This window comes from Nicotiana tabacum, chromosome 23 (genome assembly GCF_000715075.1).
Source record: "Nicotiana tabacum cultivar K326 chromosome 23, ASM71507v2, whole genome shotgun sequence".
Lineage (NCBI taxonomy): Eukaryota > Viridiplantae > Streptophyta > Magnoliopsida > Solanales > Solanaceae > Nicotiana > Nicotiana tabacum.
In genome coordinates this window covers 112,645,812-112,661,958 of record NC_134102.1, presented here as the reverse complement: position 1 = coordinate 112,661,958, position 16,147 = coordinate 112,645,812, and the positions used below count along the sequence as shown (strand labels likewise).

Sequence of the window (16,147 nt, the reverse complement as noted above, 5' to 3'; positions counted from 1 at the left end):
GGTTACCTCTTCTCTGACGAATTTAGTCCTTGCTTCTGCAATAGGGCGCGTCTTTTGTCTTACAGGAGGTATGCTTGGATCCAAGCTTAACTTATGCACAACTATCTCTGGCAGGATTCCTGTCATATCCTCGTACGACCATGCAAAGCAATCAGCGTTAATTTTAAGAAATTCGATAAAAGCAGACTTGAGCTCTAGGTGTAGTCCTGTTCCCAAATGGAACTTCCTTTCTAGGAATTCTTCAAATAGTGCAACTTGCTCCAGTTCTTCTGCCGTGGACTTCGTTGCGTCCGTTTATTCCGGTACTTGGAAATACCTTGGTACCTGATATTTTTTCGACTCCTCTGTCTCCGAGGAAATTACCTTTGTTTCGGGGGTGGAAGCTGGTTCCGATAATTGATATGCCGCATGTTCCTTTCCTTTGCTATAGGATACCGATATCGCATTCATTTCCCTTGCGGCCGGTTGATCACCTCTTATCTATTTGATCCCCTCGGGTGTGGGAAATTTCAGCAATTGGTGGTACATCGAAGGCACAACTTTCATCTCGTGCAACCATGGCCTTCCCAGGATTATATTATAGCCCATGTCTCCATCTACTACTTTGAAGAGATCTGTCTTTGTTACGCCGTCGGCATCCGTGAGCAATAAAATTTTCCCTCGAGTTGTCACACTTGCGAGGTTAAATCCAGCAAGGAGCTTTGTCGCCGGGATGATGCTCCCGGTGAATTTAGTTTGATCCAGAACTCTCCATTGTATGATATTAGCGGAACTTCCTAGATCCACTAAACACGTTTAATTTTAAAATTTAACACATTTAAAGAAATTACCAGTGCGTCATTGTGTGGCAATAGTAATCCGTCTGCATCTTCTTCTGTGAACATGATATCATCCTCCCGGAGCCTCTTACTATGGGTTATTGATACTTTTGTCTTCTTTGCGGCCGAGAAGGAGATTCCATTGATCTCATTCCCCCCGAAGATAACGTTGATCGTTTGGCGTGGAGGTCTCTCTCCCTCATTCTTTCGAGTTTTGTGTGTCGCCCCTGTCCCGACCATAGTTGTTTTTGGCTAAGTCACTCAATAATTCTCTGAGGTGACCATTCTTTAACAACGTTGTCACTTCTTCTCGGAGGTGTCGGCAATCCTCAATCCAATGGCCAATAGTGTCGTGGTATTCACACCATTAATTTGAGTCCCTCTGGTTGGGATCGGACCTCACAGGTCTCGGGAATCGTGCCTCTTTGATATCTCTCATGACCGACACTAACTCTACCAGGCTGATGTTGAAGTTATACTCTCATAACTTTGGATGAGAATAACCTCGTGGTCTCGAGGTTTCTCTATCTTTCAGCGATCTATTATTCCACCCACGATCGATCCTTCTGTCGTCGGTGAACTTGTCTGATGTCTGGAAGCCCATGTCACGACCTTCCATCCACTCGTAGGGAAAAAATTGGCCTCTTGAAGTCCGTCTATCCGAGCCAACATCGTCCTTCATTTTTTCTTTGTTCTTCTCCCGTCCTTTTGCCGATGATGGAAAGTCAACCCGATCATCTTCGATCCTTATTTTTGACTCGTACCGGTTGTGGACATCCGCCCAAGTTGTTGCTTGAAACTCGAGAAGACTTTCCTTTAGCTTTCGGGAAGCGTCCGAACTTCTCGGGTTTAAACCCTTAGTGAACGCTTTAGCTACCCATTCTTCCGGGATAGCCGGTAATAACGTCCTTTCCTTATGGAACCGGCTAACGAATCTCCGTAATAACTTGGGTTCTCCCTATGCGATCCTGAATATGTCGGCCTTTCGGGCTTGTACCTTTCTGGCACCGGCGTGGGCCTTGATGAATGAATCCGTGAGAATTTCAAAGGAATCTATGGAATGTTCGGGCAATAATGAGTACCATGTCAAGGCTCCCCTCACCAAATTTCTTTAATAACATAGACTCAATTTCGTGAGGAGCCAAATGATTTTCCTTTACCGCCGTTGTGTAGGTGGTAATGTGCTCCTTTGGATCTGAAATTCTGTCGTATTTTGGCACTTCAGCCATTCTAAACCGCTTAGGGATTAGTTTCGGGGCTGCACTCGGCTTGTACGGTAATTGAATATACTTCTTCGAGTTTAGACCTTTCAATACCGGTGGTGCGCTCGGGATCTGATCTATGTGGGCATTAACTTCCTTCATGAATCGAAAAAGTTCTTTCTTAAATGGGTCGTTGTCGTTGTTGAGGTCAGATCTACTCCCTCCTGCCCCATCGGAGCCAACTTCGCCCCTGAGAGTGTTGTTGTCGATTCTCTGCGCTGTTTGATTTGCAGGAACGACGGGAGGAATTGGATCTCGCTTGTTCGCATTATTTGAAGCACCTGGCATTGCCTGCTTTAGTTCTGTCATAACCTCATCTTGTCGCGTAAGATGGCTTAGGATGATTGTATGTTGCTCTTGCAGGATCCTTATTGCATCCGCCACGTGTTCTTCGTCAGCATCGCCAAGAGTAGCCTCTCGCACTCGTCTAGGGTACCTCCCGTCATATACCGGTGTGGCGTTATCTTTTCCATTGCGAGTGTCGCTGATTGAGTCCTCAAAATGGGGATGTCCCCCTTGAATTTCAGGATTGTGAGCGTCGTTAACGATATTGATTCCCATTTGTTTGTGATTTTATTCTACCTAAGATAGAAAATGATCAAAGCTTGTGAATGGAGAAAAAGCAAGGACCAATTTAATCGCACGACTGTCTAGGCCCCACGGTGGGAGCCAAACTGTTTATCCGAAAATTGATACAGTTGAATTTGTTCGTGGTTTCTAGACAAATAGATTAATCTGATCCAAAAAAGTGATGAATTAATCAATTTGGATGCAAAATACTAAGCTCAAAATGTAGATGGAACTATAGATCCGAAGAGCCCGAGAACAAAGTCTCCGGGCACAATGATGATTAGAATAACAAGCTCGAGAGAAAAAATAGTATCAAGATGCTGTGTTGGAATATATTCTTTGATGTCCAGAAAATCCGTCCTTACAATGGGCATTGAGCATATTATTTATAGTTCAGTGGGCGTAATGGTCGGGCCCACCACTAATGACAATTATTGAAGTGCGATAATGGAAAACCTAACGGTAATCATAAATGCTCAAAACTCTCTAACGAACTGTTACTCTTTAATGCTGTGGAATATTCTTCATTAAATGTCACCGGGCGCAGCGTGCTTAATGCCTTTATGAACTTGCCTTTCTCGGTAACACATGGGGTAGTTGTGCCCGGTTTTCCGTCCTTCCGACTTTGGTTCAACATGTCCCCTTCTTTGGTGGCCACGTACCGTAACATATTTTACCCAATACAGTTATAGCGGTTGTTCGGCTCGGACAATAATAGCCCGGCTTCTTTTTGGCCAAGAGTATTTGTTTTCAAAGTTAAGGATGTTAGGCTAAATTTTTAGAAGTAAAAACTTACTTTTGAGTAGAAACAAAAGTAGCTTTTGAGAAGTAGAAAAAAGTAGTTTTTTCCCAAAAATACTTTTTTAACTTTTGAGAAAAATATATTTAGAAGTACTTTTTAAAAGCTTATTTAAATACTAATTACTGTTCAAAAGTATTTTTTTAATTAATTAATTAAATACAAATTGTTTCTCACCAAAAGTACTTTTTAAAAAAATACTTTTCAAAAATAAGTTGATTATAGAAGATTGGCCAAACAAGCTATAAGTAATGGACTAGGTGATTGGATTTAACTTTAAAAAAAATAATACTATCAAGTTTAACACCAAGAATTCATTTATAACCAACATATACTTTTATTTATACATTATTGAATGTAAACTTTCAATGGTAATAATGGCAGGTACGTGTTAGTATTTCATCATAAGTAGTTAAATACTAAATAACATTAGACGATAACAGAGTACAAACTCTTGCTTCCACATAAACTTTCCCAGGTTTGCAAAAGTAGCCCTTCGTTGGTGCACAATGGCTATCCTCTGAACAAATGCATAGTCCTTCTAAAGCACAACCTTCCTTAACAATGGACAATCCACTCCTTAACCCAAGTATTTGATCTGTCCAATCATTAGAAAATAACCCTAAAGGATCATAAGTTTCTTTCACCTTCAAAAACTTATCGGCATCCTTATACTTTTTAATCACATCAATGAATGCCACATTACGATTCTTCCCCCAGTGAGGTTCTGCTCCATATTTGAACATCGCCATTTGCTCTATTTCTTCAAGAATATCTTCATATAACCTAGGAGTCAATGGATTTTTGCTTCTATAATATGTTATATCAAAATCCACTGCATCTTCTTGATGTCCCAAGTAAGCATTTGAAGCTGTGACATACCTCATTAGGATTCCACTGTATAGGTCTAAACCACATAATGCCTTAGGCTGTAAAACCACAAGTTTTTGCACATCTTGTATAAAGTTTTTTACTTTGGACAAGCCAATACTGAATGTTGTTTGGTGAAAAAATAGACCCTTTATTCTTGGATCCCAAGGGCATACTAAATCGTCAAGAATTCCATCATTGATTAGGCAACTGCCAGATGCTTGGAGTCGATTTTGTGGTCCGATCAAAGGATAGCCCGTGAAAAGAATACCTAGTAAGATGAATATAATAAGAATAACTTTAGTTTTCAATCTAAAAATTTTCTTCACAAGCTAGATAATAAGTAAGTGGCCGGGGTCCATTTGGTACGACGAAAATATTTCAAACAAATATTTTTGATGAGGAAGTCATTTTCTGTGTTTGGTCGACAGAACATGTGTTCAACGAAATTTGTTTTATCAAATGGAAAAAAGTGACTTTCCTCACTTATGAGCGGGACGTCAATTTCCTTACTGCTATTTATATTTGAAACTTTATATTACTTGCTTGACCTAGCACTTAAGATATTATTATTAAGAATTTCATCAAAACTCGCTTAGCTCTTATATATATATATATATATATATATATATATATGTTTTTTTTTTTTTTTTTTTTCTCAACAACCAAACATTGAAAAATATATTTTAGCTATGAAAATTATTCTTATGAAAAATGGCTTTCATTGTATCAAACACATTCTCAGTTTTCCTCCACGATACAAAAGTTTCGATTTGAAATTAAATTGAAAGAGAGTAATAATCTATAAAATCCGCACCTGTTTGAGTTTCTTTGTGCAAAGGTGTTAAAACATAAAATCTGCAAACTTATTTTCTAATGGGACATTTTGCTGTCGAATTCGCTGTACCAACAGGTGGATGCAGAACTAGCTGTAATATTCCTTTTTAGTTTTGCAAATAAGAGCAGGATCCCAAGATTGTTCTTTATGTATAGAATCCTTTCTAATAGTATATACTTTTCTTATGCGCCAGCTATAACAAATAAGTCACTGCTATATGCCTCTTTATAATTTTAAATTTAAAAAAATATCTTTTTCAGATCTCTTATTAGTTAGGTGTAAAAGACAGATCTCTTATGTGTAAAAGTAAATCTGTAAAAAAAAATTGGATCGTAAAACTAAAAACAAATTTGTAAAGAGCCAAAAAATCATATCTGAAAGTTTGGCTTTACTGTGGATTAAATTACTGCTTTTGATTATGTTTGGCTGACTGAAAATGCGGTGGGAAAATACAGCAACTTTTTGGGTGTGTTTGGCGTCAAGGGAAAATATTTTCATAGAAAATGATTGGTTGTATCACTTATTTTTCCTTGTTTGGTTGGTGAGTGAAAATCTTTTTTCGAATTTTTTTTTTAGCATTTAGTTAGAGAGTAAAAATATTTTTTTTAATAAAATAATTCTTTAAGCTACTCTCCTCCCCCAAAGTCCCTATGTTTTATGTGCTCTCCCCTCCCCCCAATTCCCTATGCCTTATATAAGGTAGGGATAAAATCGACGTACAACTTACCCTCTGCAAATCGTACCATTGTTGTTATTATTATTACCCACAATATATCTGAACATTCTAATGGAGATTTTGAGATACTTACCGTTGTTTGTGTACCCATACTTTGCTGTGTCCAATAATGACTTGGTGAGTTTTCCACTTAGGCATTTTCCATTAGAATCACGTAGAGCTTCTTGAGTCTCCTCTATTTAAAAGATTTAAGAGGATAGATGTTAAACAACATACGGAAAAAACATATATATTTAATAATATTAATCTCCCTTGTACATTATTTGGATCTTATCCCTTGTCGGAGGGGGAGTTAGAATTTAGCTAGTAACTATAGTCTAAACTCTTTATTCCCTCCTTTTATTTTTACTTGTCCACTATACTAAGAAAAATATTTACTTTTATTTATCCAGTTTGAAAAAACAAGAGATAATTTATCATTATATATCTACTTTACCCTTATCATTTCCCATCATTTTGGATTTATAATTGTCATAGTTTTTCAATAGTTATAATTAGGGATAATATAGTAAATTATCATTATGTTAATTGATTCTTAATGGATGTGCTTAGTCAAAGATGGACAAAACAAATAAACTGAGGGAGTATGCTATTCATAAATCTATTAACATCTTATGTCAAAATTTAGAATCCATAAAATTCAAATCTTGACTTCGCCTCTATATATCCCTAATAACACAAATAAGAATAATTTCAATAATGTTGTGAAGTTTAAGCCAATTACCTGAGCTTCTCATAGATGAAAGAATAAGTGGAGAAGTGGGTCGGAATCCAAGATAATCATTTAGAGCATTGCCAGAGATGTTTAAGGGAACTCGATTATCAATCCTGTAAAGCACTGTTTTTTGACTTGGGAACCAAGAGAAATCTGCAAATTCATGTTTTCTTCCAAAGGTGATGACTTCATCTCCCAAATTTGAATCACTCTTTTCTACAAAGGTGATATTACGTTTGAACATTGGTTGTAACTTGAAAGTAACCTACATATACAAAACAGAGAAGCTTGTTCAGTATCATATGCAAGATTTTTGGTAAGCGATGTAGATATTTGAAGAAATGAACGAATGAATAAATCGCTATAGTAATAAATGATGTCATTTATTTTACATTTATACTCAATATTTTTATTTTCTACACTATCTATATATACATATTTAATAAAAATTTCGACGAAAACAGTATCACGTCCACTTGCCACAATGTGTATCAGCCCCGAGCTTGTTAACGTCAAAAGAACGTAGAAGGGTCCAACGTTCCCTCATACTCTTTCTTTCTGTTTTTGGATTTAAAAAATTAACTCATATTTTTATATTTTACCCGTATATCTCATTTTTAATACAAATAACCAAACAAACGATAAAAATAATCTTTGCATCACAATCCCTATATTACTAATTCGGATTTGGATCACCTCCTGTACATAATCTCTCCATTTCCATCAATGCACATTTAATTTAATGACACTTGTCATTTTTCGGATCTAAGGGCCAAAGTTTATTTTGCTGGATTAGAATGAAAAATATTTTGGTTAAACTAAATATTCTTTTGCTGGATTAGAATGAAAAATAATTTTCTTTTGCACATTTTTTTTCCGTTCTGATTGGGCAGACAAAATTAGTTAGTCAGAGAGGAAAAATATTTTCTTACCAAGATTAAAACTAAAAAATCCTATATTTTTTCTTTTGCACATTTTTTTTCCGTTCTGATTGGGCAGACAAAATTAGTTAGTCAGAGAGGAAAAATATTTTTCTTACCAAGATTAAAACTAAAAAATCCTATATTTATTTATTTGTCCTCTCAGAGAGGAAAAATATTTTTTTCATTTGTCCTCTTTCAGTTTTAGTTAGGCAGACAAATGAAAAAATATAGGATTTTTTAGTTTTAATCTTGGTAAGAAAATATTTTTCCTCTCTGACTAATTAATTTTGTCTTCCCAATCAGAACGAAAAAAAAATATGCAAAAAAAAATTATTTTCATTTTAATCCAGTAAAAGAATGTTTAGTTTAACCAAGATTTACTCTAAATAAACCTTGGTCCTTAGATCCGAAAAATGATAAGTGTCATTAAATTAAATGTGCATTGATGGAAATGAAGAGATCCGTACCGGAGGTGAGCCAAATCCTACTAATTCATATGCTAATAATCTTTGTATTAAAATCGCTACCTAACTTGTTTCTAAACGAAACGACCCTTAACAGATTTATTAGTTGGTGTGCAATGAGTTGTTATGACTTGCAAGTCAACTGATTGTAAATTTCCAACTAATTATTGAAGCTAACATATGAATTAAATTATTTCAATATTTTAATATTAAAATTTAAATATTTAAAAACTATACAAAAAGTATTATAATTTACAATTACTTTATAAATATGGTGAAAAAATACATATTATAATATTAAGTACTCAAAATTTATATAATTTAACTCTAGAAAAACAAAACTTAATATTATAAATTTATAACTTAGGGAGTAACAATACCAATTTTCTAAAACCGAGTGAAGAAAGGTGCAGACATGTAATATAATATATGTTCTAAAACCGTGTTAAGAAAGGTGGAGACATATATTATATATACATACATCAACATGAAGGGATGTAAGTACCAAAGTCAATAAGAGGATTAAAGTTCTTAGTAAATGTTATACTTATCCTTAATTTTTGTGACTGGAATTAAAGGACCACGCCACCAAATGGCGCAATTTTATTTTTTTTAAAAATTTCTTAATTGTATAACAGCAAAGAGCGCGAAGCTACCCTCCATTTCACTTGACACTGCATGGGGTTTTATATAGGTAATTTTATATAGTTCAAGGGGGGTAACAACAACATCCCATAGTTTCGTGGATAGTTTAGTGTTTTTTTAGTATTAACTCTTAACTGAACCATTTTAAGGAACAAGTTAACCATTCACTAGTTAGTAACAAAAGTTCGATGAAAAAGTCGTAAATTTTGAAACCAATGTAACTTATCCCTTTTTCACATATAATACTCTTATCACAAATGATACAGAAAATGTACAAAAATTAGTGTCACTACCTAGAGACCACTATATTTTACTATGAGATTTTACGTGACTCCTGATAATTTCAGAACATGTTGCAGATTATACAGATAATTAAGAAGGAAAGTAAGGTGATTTATATACCTGTGAAATGACTCCAAGAACTCCAAGTGACAATTTAGCTGCATAGAACTCAGGATTAGCAGTGTCAAGGGTCCGGACTTTTGCATAGCCTTCTTCTTCTGTAGCTGGTGTGACGATCCGAAGCTCAACTACATAGTTATTCACTGCACTTCCCAGGCCCCAAAGAGAGCTGCCATGTACACCGGTACCTAGCAAACCACCAACACTCATTCCCCACCAATAAGGTGAATGAGGCAGCGCCAGATCAACCCGTGCTGCCTCATCGATCAAATCCTTTAGTATTAGTCCACTATCCACCCTCATCTTCATATTCTGTCGATCCATCATCTGTACCTGTTGAGACATAATATAATTAAAATAATTTAAAAAGTGTAATTTCTAATAGTTTAAGCTTTTACGTTTGATGGTCACACAATGAAGTACGGCAATATGTAGTACCTTATCAAGGAGTTTTGTACTGATAATGAGACCATCATCCTCACCAGGACAAACCAATTTAGGAATACTCTGAGAGTAGCGAGTGGCTACTCTCATTTTCCTTTTCTCCTTAGTTGCTTTTCCTACTGCAGAGATGAGCTCTTCTTCTGTGGTAGGGTACGTGACTTCAGCTGCACGGCAAATGCTCCGATCCGGAAATGAGCCATAAATATTTGTGATGGTGCAGTTTGAATTTTTGGTTGTACACTTGATGGGATCTTGAGGAAGGGTACCTTCAACTAAGAAAATCATGATCAAGAAAATGCAGTTTGATGTCAAAATTTGGCGTATAACGCCGTTTTGAAAGCGTACGTTTTTCATGATTAATTGGTGATTTTCGTTCTTGTTCATTTCTTTCTAAGGGAGCCAATTCCAATATATAGACATGTACTAGTACTATTAAAGAGGATAATAATAGACTGGATTTCATGTATTGCCCAGTGGATACATGTTGTGGTGGATGTGCCACATGGGTTTCTTAAAATATATGAATGTTGACTTTTCAATGTTAGACTACAGAAAGGATTTTCAGGGATTGTAGTTGAAGTTCATAAAATATTATCCCATTTGTTTCATTTTTTGTATAAATTTTATTCCATTTGCTCATTTTCTGTAGGATGAGATTTGACTATTAGACGGTTTAATTCGCAAGAAAGAAAGCTTTTTGCCTATACCAAATTAAAATATTCCCACTTCAGATTCTAAATATACCATGATAGTATAAAAATACCTTGCGCGTAATTTCATTTATGGTACCTAAATTAATGCTATGTTGAACAACTGGGGCGGCCTAAGAGCTTAGCATGATGAACCAAAAAGCCTCCGGGACTTAAAAATAATGAATTACTATTTTCATTAACAACATTTAACCAACCCAGCAACCAGATGCTTCGACCCGCATTGAATGCTGGACCACTCGTAAGTAAGCAGAGATGCAGTCAAGATTTTAAGTTTATGAGTTTGAGATCCTTATTCTTTTAAGTTACTGCCTTACTGGGTTCTAAATATATATATATATTAATTTAAAACAAATACATGATTTGAACCAAAGCTACTAGGTTCAGCTAAACCCGTAACAGACATTGTGGCTCCACCTATGAGGGTAAGGAAAATGAAGTCATTGCCTTAGATCCCCAAAATATTAAGGGCTTTTAAGTCTTATGTGTCACATATATTTTATGTAATTGTTATTAATAAAATATTTTAAAAATTTTAATTAAAGTTATACAGTTGAGTGATAAATAACTATAAATTTTTCTCTCATTTAATTAAATGATGAACGCTATCAAATATAATTTTTTCCCCTCTATGTACACATGTTCTTTTATGTTTCTAATGATTTCACTTTCTAATTTTAACTCAATTTTCCGAGTTGACTATTTCTTTTCACCATACTTTATTGATCCATACATTAGAAAGCAATTATTTTGTGTTCCATCTTTTTAAGAGAAATCCCCAAATGCAATGGGGCACAAGGTTTCGAAAGACAGATTATCGTCATGCCCCCTCTACCTTCTTCCACTTAATTAATGCTATATTTTCATTTAAAATAGAGTTCCAACCGTGACGTGCACCTAATTCACACGTCACGCTTTATACCACTAGGCCAAATCCCTAGGAGTTTGCTTTGTATCTCATTATTATATGAATTTTACAAAAAAAATTTGAGGACCTTTTAATATATTTTGACTTCAGGCCACAAAATCCGTCGAGTCGTCCCTGTTGAACAAAAGCTAAGTATCGAGACTAAATCTTGTAATTACAATATACATACATTGTACTTAGGTGTAGTAAATCGTACGAGCCGCCATAAAAGGTCATTTTCCGACCAGTAAACTACTAATTTTTAAAAACCTAAATTATTCAAATACCCATTTTAAAAACCAACTATTTTACCCATTTGAGCAAGAGAGCATTGACAATTATAAAGAAAATGAGATAGTAACGTCGTGCCAAACATTAGTTGTTTTGTTATAATATAAGCTCATCTTTGTTGAAATTATCCAAATTTAAGCGTGCAAGCTAAATTATCCATATTGAATACCCTAGAGTCTCCTTTCACCTTCACGCAACATCATTGATTAAATTTCTTCAACGGAGAATTCTTGGGCAAGGTAAAAAGTCGTACTTTATGGTATTGGTCAAATTACAAAAAATGCATTTTCATGATTATTACATTTAGCTCATGTAGAGGAGATATGCTTAGATTTATAGATGCATTCGTGACAAAATGGTTAAAAGAAAATAGTTATCTACCCATATTATTCACTAAAAATGGGTTGGATAATGAATTTTTTAAAAACGGGTCAAATGTGGACAAGATCATATTATCCACTTAGAAAATGGATAACCAATGAGTTTAACTTTTACATTTGTAAAGCTTCAAATTGGGGTTCCTCAAGTTTGGAAGATCGAGAATTCTCCCAAAAGTGATCATATTCAAGAAACCATGGATAATATGGATTATCGGTCAGTTAACCCGATTTTTTATCCGTATTGTGAATATGGGTCGGGTCGGATAATTTATCCGTATTTGCATTATCCATTTTCGACCTGACTATATCCAACCCGACCCGTCCGTTTGCCACCCCTAGCTGTTTGGATGCTGCTCAGTTTTGGCTAATATTGTCCCTTGTACAGTTATTGCTATTTTTATAACTTTGCGACTTTGCTTATCCTAGGACTAGTTCTGGATACGTGCGTTCCACGTATACTTCATACAATGAGTATAAAATAGTTTAGAAAATTTATAAAAGTTATATAATAAAACTTAAAAAGTATGTTCAAACAACTTTAATTATACTGTTTGTCTAACATATCAAACATTAAGCTTGACAATTATTTTTGTTTACTTCAACAATATAATTTACATGTGAACAACATTGATTATAGTTTCAAATATTTCACGTTTAAATTAGGTTCCACCTTGTCTTTAAGAAAAGTTGTGTCAAAAGAAGTAGTATTTTGTGGAAGTAGTATAGTATGTTTGATCGACACATGTCTTCCTTAAATAGCTAGTAGATCATGATCAATTTCATGGTCCATACCTATAAAGAAGTAATAATTAATTATGATAGAGATGCTTGATCGTTATTGAGATACAAATTTTATATTGTTATAAAATAAAAGCAATTTAAAACATGAACAAGACATGTTGTTATGAAATAAAAGCAATTTAGTAAAACATGAACAAGAAATGGAGATAGAGAGAAGGAAGAGATTTTCTTCTTCAATTGTGTATATTTTCTTATCTATTACAAGGCTTTTATAAAAGCATGAAAAGTGAAGAAAAACATATCATTGAATATATCATTAAGCATTTGAGAAGATCATGGAGGAAGAGTAGACATCCACCATAATTTGATTTTTCTTATAACATTCCCCTTGGATGTCTATAGATAATGTACCTCGTTAAAACCTTAATAGGAAAAAACCCTATGGGAAAAAAATTCTAGTGAAGGAAAAAGAGTATACATGTTTAGAAATACGCCTTTTGGTTGCCTCGTTAAAAACCTTGCAAGGAAAACCCAGTGGGACAAAACCTTGTAAGAAAAAAAGAGTACAACGCGTATTAACTCCCCCTGATGAGAGCATCAATTCACATCCTTGAGCCTTCGCATCCCAATCTTGTACACTAGTTTCTTGAAGGTTGACGTCGGTAGAGATTTGGTGAACAGATCAGCCATATTATCACTTGAACGGATCTCTTGCACATTGATATCACTATTCTTTTGAAGATCATGTGTGAAAAATAACTTTGGTAAAATTTGCTTTGTCCTATCCACTTTATGAATCCTTCCTTCAATTGGGCTATGCATGCTGCATTGTCTTCATACAAAATTGTGGGTAGTTTGTCACACATCAAATCATATTTATCTCGAATAAGGTGTATTATAGACCTCAACCATATACATTCTCGACTTGCTTCATGAATAGCAATTATCTCAACATGATTAGATGAAATAGCCACGATTGATTGATTAGTCGATCGCCAAGATATGGCAGTGCCTCCATATGTAAACACATAGCCTGTTTGAGATCAAGCCTTGTGTGGGTCATATAAATACCCAGTATCGGCATAACCAACAAGATCGGGACTGCAATCATTGCCATAAAATAGTTCCATATCGGTAGTTCCTTTTAGATACCGTAATATGTGTTTGATTCCATTCCAATGTCTCTTTGTAAGAGCAGAGCTATATCTTGTTAAGACATTAACTGAAAAAGTTATGTCAGACCTTGTAATGTTAGAAAGATACATTAGTGCACCAATTGCACTAAGATATGTTACTTTGGGACCAAGAAGCTCTTCATTATTTTCATGAGGTCAGAATGGATGTGCTTTATCCATATAGAATCGCTTTAAAATCATATTAGTGTATGCTGATTGATGGACAAAAATTTTATTTTTCATATACTCAATTTGTAGACCAAGACAAAATTTTGTCTTTCCAAGATCTTTCATTCCAAATTCTTTTTTTAAAAAGTCTACTTCTTTAGGAAGCTCTATTGCTTTAGGAAGCTCCCTAGGAGTTCCAATGATATTTAAATTATCAACATACACGGTGATTATAACAAATTTAGATCCAGATTTGTTTATAAAGAAGCAAGGTCAAATTGAATCATTTTTGTACCCTTCTTTCAATAGGTACTCACTCACGCGATTATACCACATGCGCCCTGATTGTTTCAATATATATAAGGATTTTTTTTTGAAGCTTTATTTAATAAATTTATTGGAAACCTTAATATGCTTTAGAACAATTTAAATCCTTCAATGATTTCCGTTATACGGATATCACGTTTTTCTTGTATTGCCAGATTAAAACCTGAAATGGTGACATCCACCACAGGAGAACATGTCTCTATATAATCAATGCCAGGATATTTACATATCTTGTTGTGACACAAGTCGCCTTTATGTCTATCGACTTATTTTTTCGCACAAGAACACATTTATACCTCCGCTGGCTTTATACTTTCAGGTGTTGGGACTATCCGTCCAACTTCATATTTTTCAGGTGAAATCAATTTTCATTGCATATTTTTCATTTGGCCAATTATTTATCTGTCCAAATTTCATGATAGATTTGAGCTCAATATCCTCGTCAATATTAATAATATTGAGCGCTACATTATATTAACAATATCGTCAACAATCATTTTATATATGTTCTACTATTAACTAATAAAGACATAACTTATTGAGATCTATTTATCTTATTATTTTCAGGTACCTGAGCCTCTCCCATGAGGTCTTATGAAGTATTATGTCGTGGTGCTCTTCTAGAGCACTTGCCTCCTTATTATGACCATCTTGAATATTTGATCCTCTCCTTCTTCGAGGAGTTTTATCTTTGGAACCGATTAGTCTATTATGCTTCATGCATGTCATAGACTCTATTCATTATAAACTTTATTTTATTTAGAGTATTAGCAACTTAATATAACATTTAGCTTTGGGTCAGCAAATACGCCTGGCAATATTTTGCAAATGAATTATCACTTGAACTTCAAGTTCACATTTTCTCGTACGAGGATCTAGATGTACTCATGATAATTTATTACATGCATTACTTTTTCAGCTGCCCATTTTCTCCTCCTATTGTTAGGATCACCAACACATATCCCTAGCCTTATTTGGGGATCCATCTTTGTGCATTATGGTGGAATAATTAAATTATATAGCACATTCATATTTCTAGATGGAAATTATTTGGTTCTTGACCCTGAACCGATTGTGATAGAGAGAACTTATCATAACTTGGCTTGATGCGTACAAGTGCTGTTGTATATTAAATAATACATCACATACCAAATTTTATTTTGGCAGTTTTGTTCTCATAACCAATGGTTTAGATATAATTGGAGGCATACAATTTCTGCTAAACCAACTTGGATTTAAACTAGTATTATCAAGATAAATCATCATAATTTTTATTCTGGAACTGTGCTCTAATAATTTGAGCAATCAATCTTGCAAAAGCCAAACTGCAAGTTGATAACAAATGCACATGTGACCATAGAATAGATGCATCTATTAAAATCATATAATAGTAAACGGTCCACATGGAAGGTGACTGGGCCCATATATTTATCACCTTTTATTCATTCCAGAAATCAAGGGATTCAATCCCAACTTTAACTGGTATATCATGAGAATAAGCAACACAAGAGAATTCTTGAAGAATCTTATATTTCTTCAATATATGCCATTGTAATTCTCAATTAATTTTTTCGCATCATAATTGAATCGAGATGGTCAACCGATCATGCCAACTAATATTTATTTCAGTAAACCTCTAGTTTACTTGTGGCTTGTGATTGCATCATCATGCTTATACTTGTGTAGGATAAATAGAAGAAAATTCAGGTAACCTTTCATATTTACCCGGTATGATTATAGTAATATAAAGATATTCAATCTTCTTTTTATTTATAGTCTCAATATGCCAACCACTTTGGCTAATATATTTGTAAATCAAAATATTGTTTTTGAGACTTACTACAATATTAATGTCATGAACAGTTTCATGCATCCGGGTAGTAACAAATTAGTTCTCTCAGAGCTCATAACTGCTTTTGTACTACAAGATCTTTTGTCATACCATCCATATAATGAATGTCT

The 16,147-nt window shown here is 34.4% G+C and overlaps 1 protein-coding gene across 1 annotated transcript; it reads right to left on the bottom strand.

Moving 5' to 3' along the window:
• Positions 1-3,762: 3,762 nt before the first annotated feature.
• Positions 3,763-9,905, bottom strand: LOC107768458 (putative L-gulonolactone oxidase 6). The gene is made up of 5 exons (XM_016587582.2): positions 9,481-9,905; positions 9,043-9,375; positions 6,618-6,873; positions 5,967-6,068; positions 3,763-4,590 (listed from the first exon to the last, which is right to left on the bottom strand). Exons 1-5 carry the CDS (start codon positions 9,868-9,870, stop codon positions 3,869-3,871), a joined length of 1,803 nt encoding a protein of 600 aa, XP_016443068.2. The 5' UTR covers positions 9,871-9,905; the 3' UTR covers positions 3,763-3,868.
• Between the last annotated feature and the right edge of the window lie 6,242 nt (positions 9,906-16,147).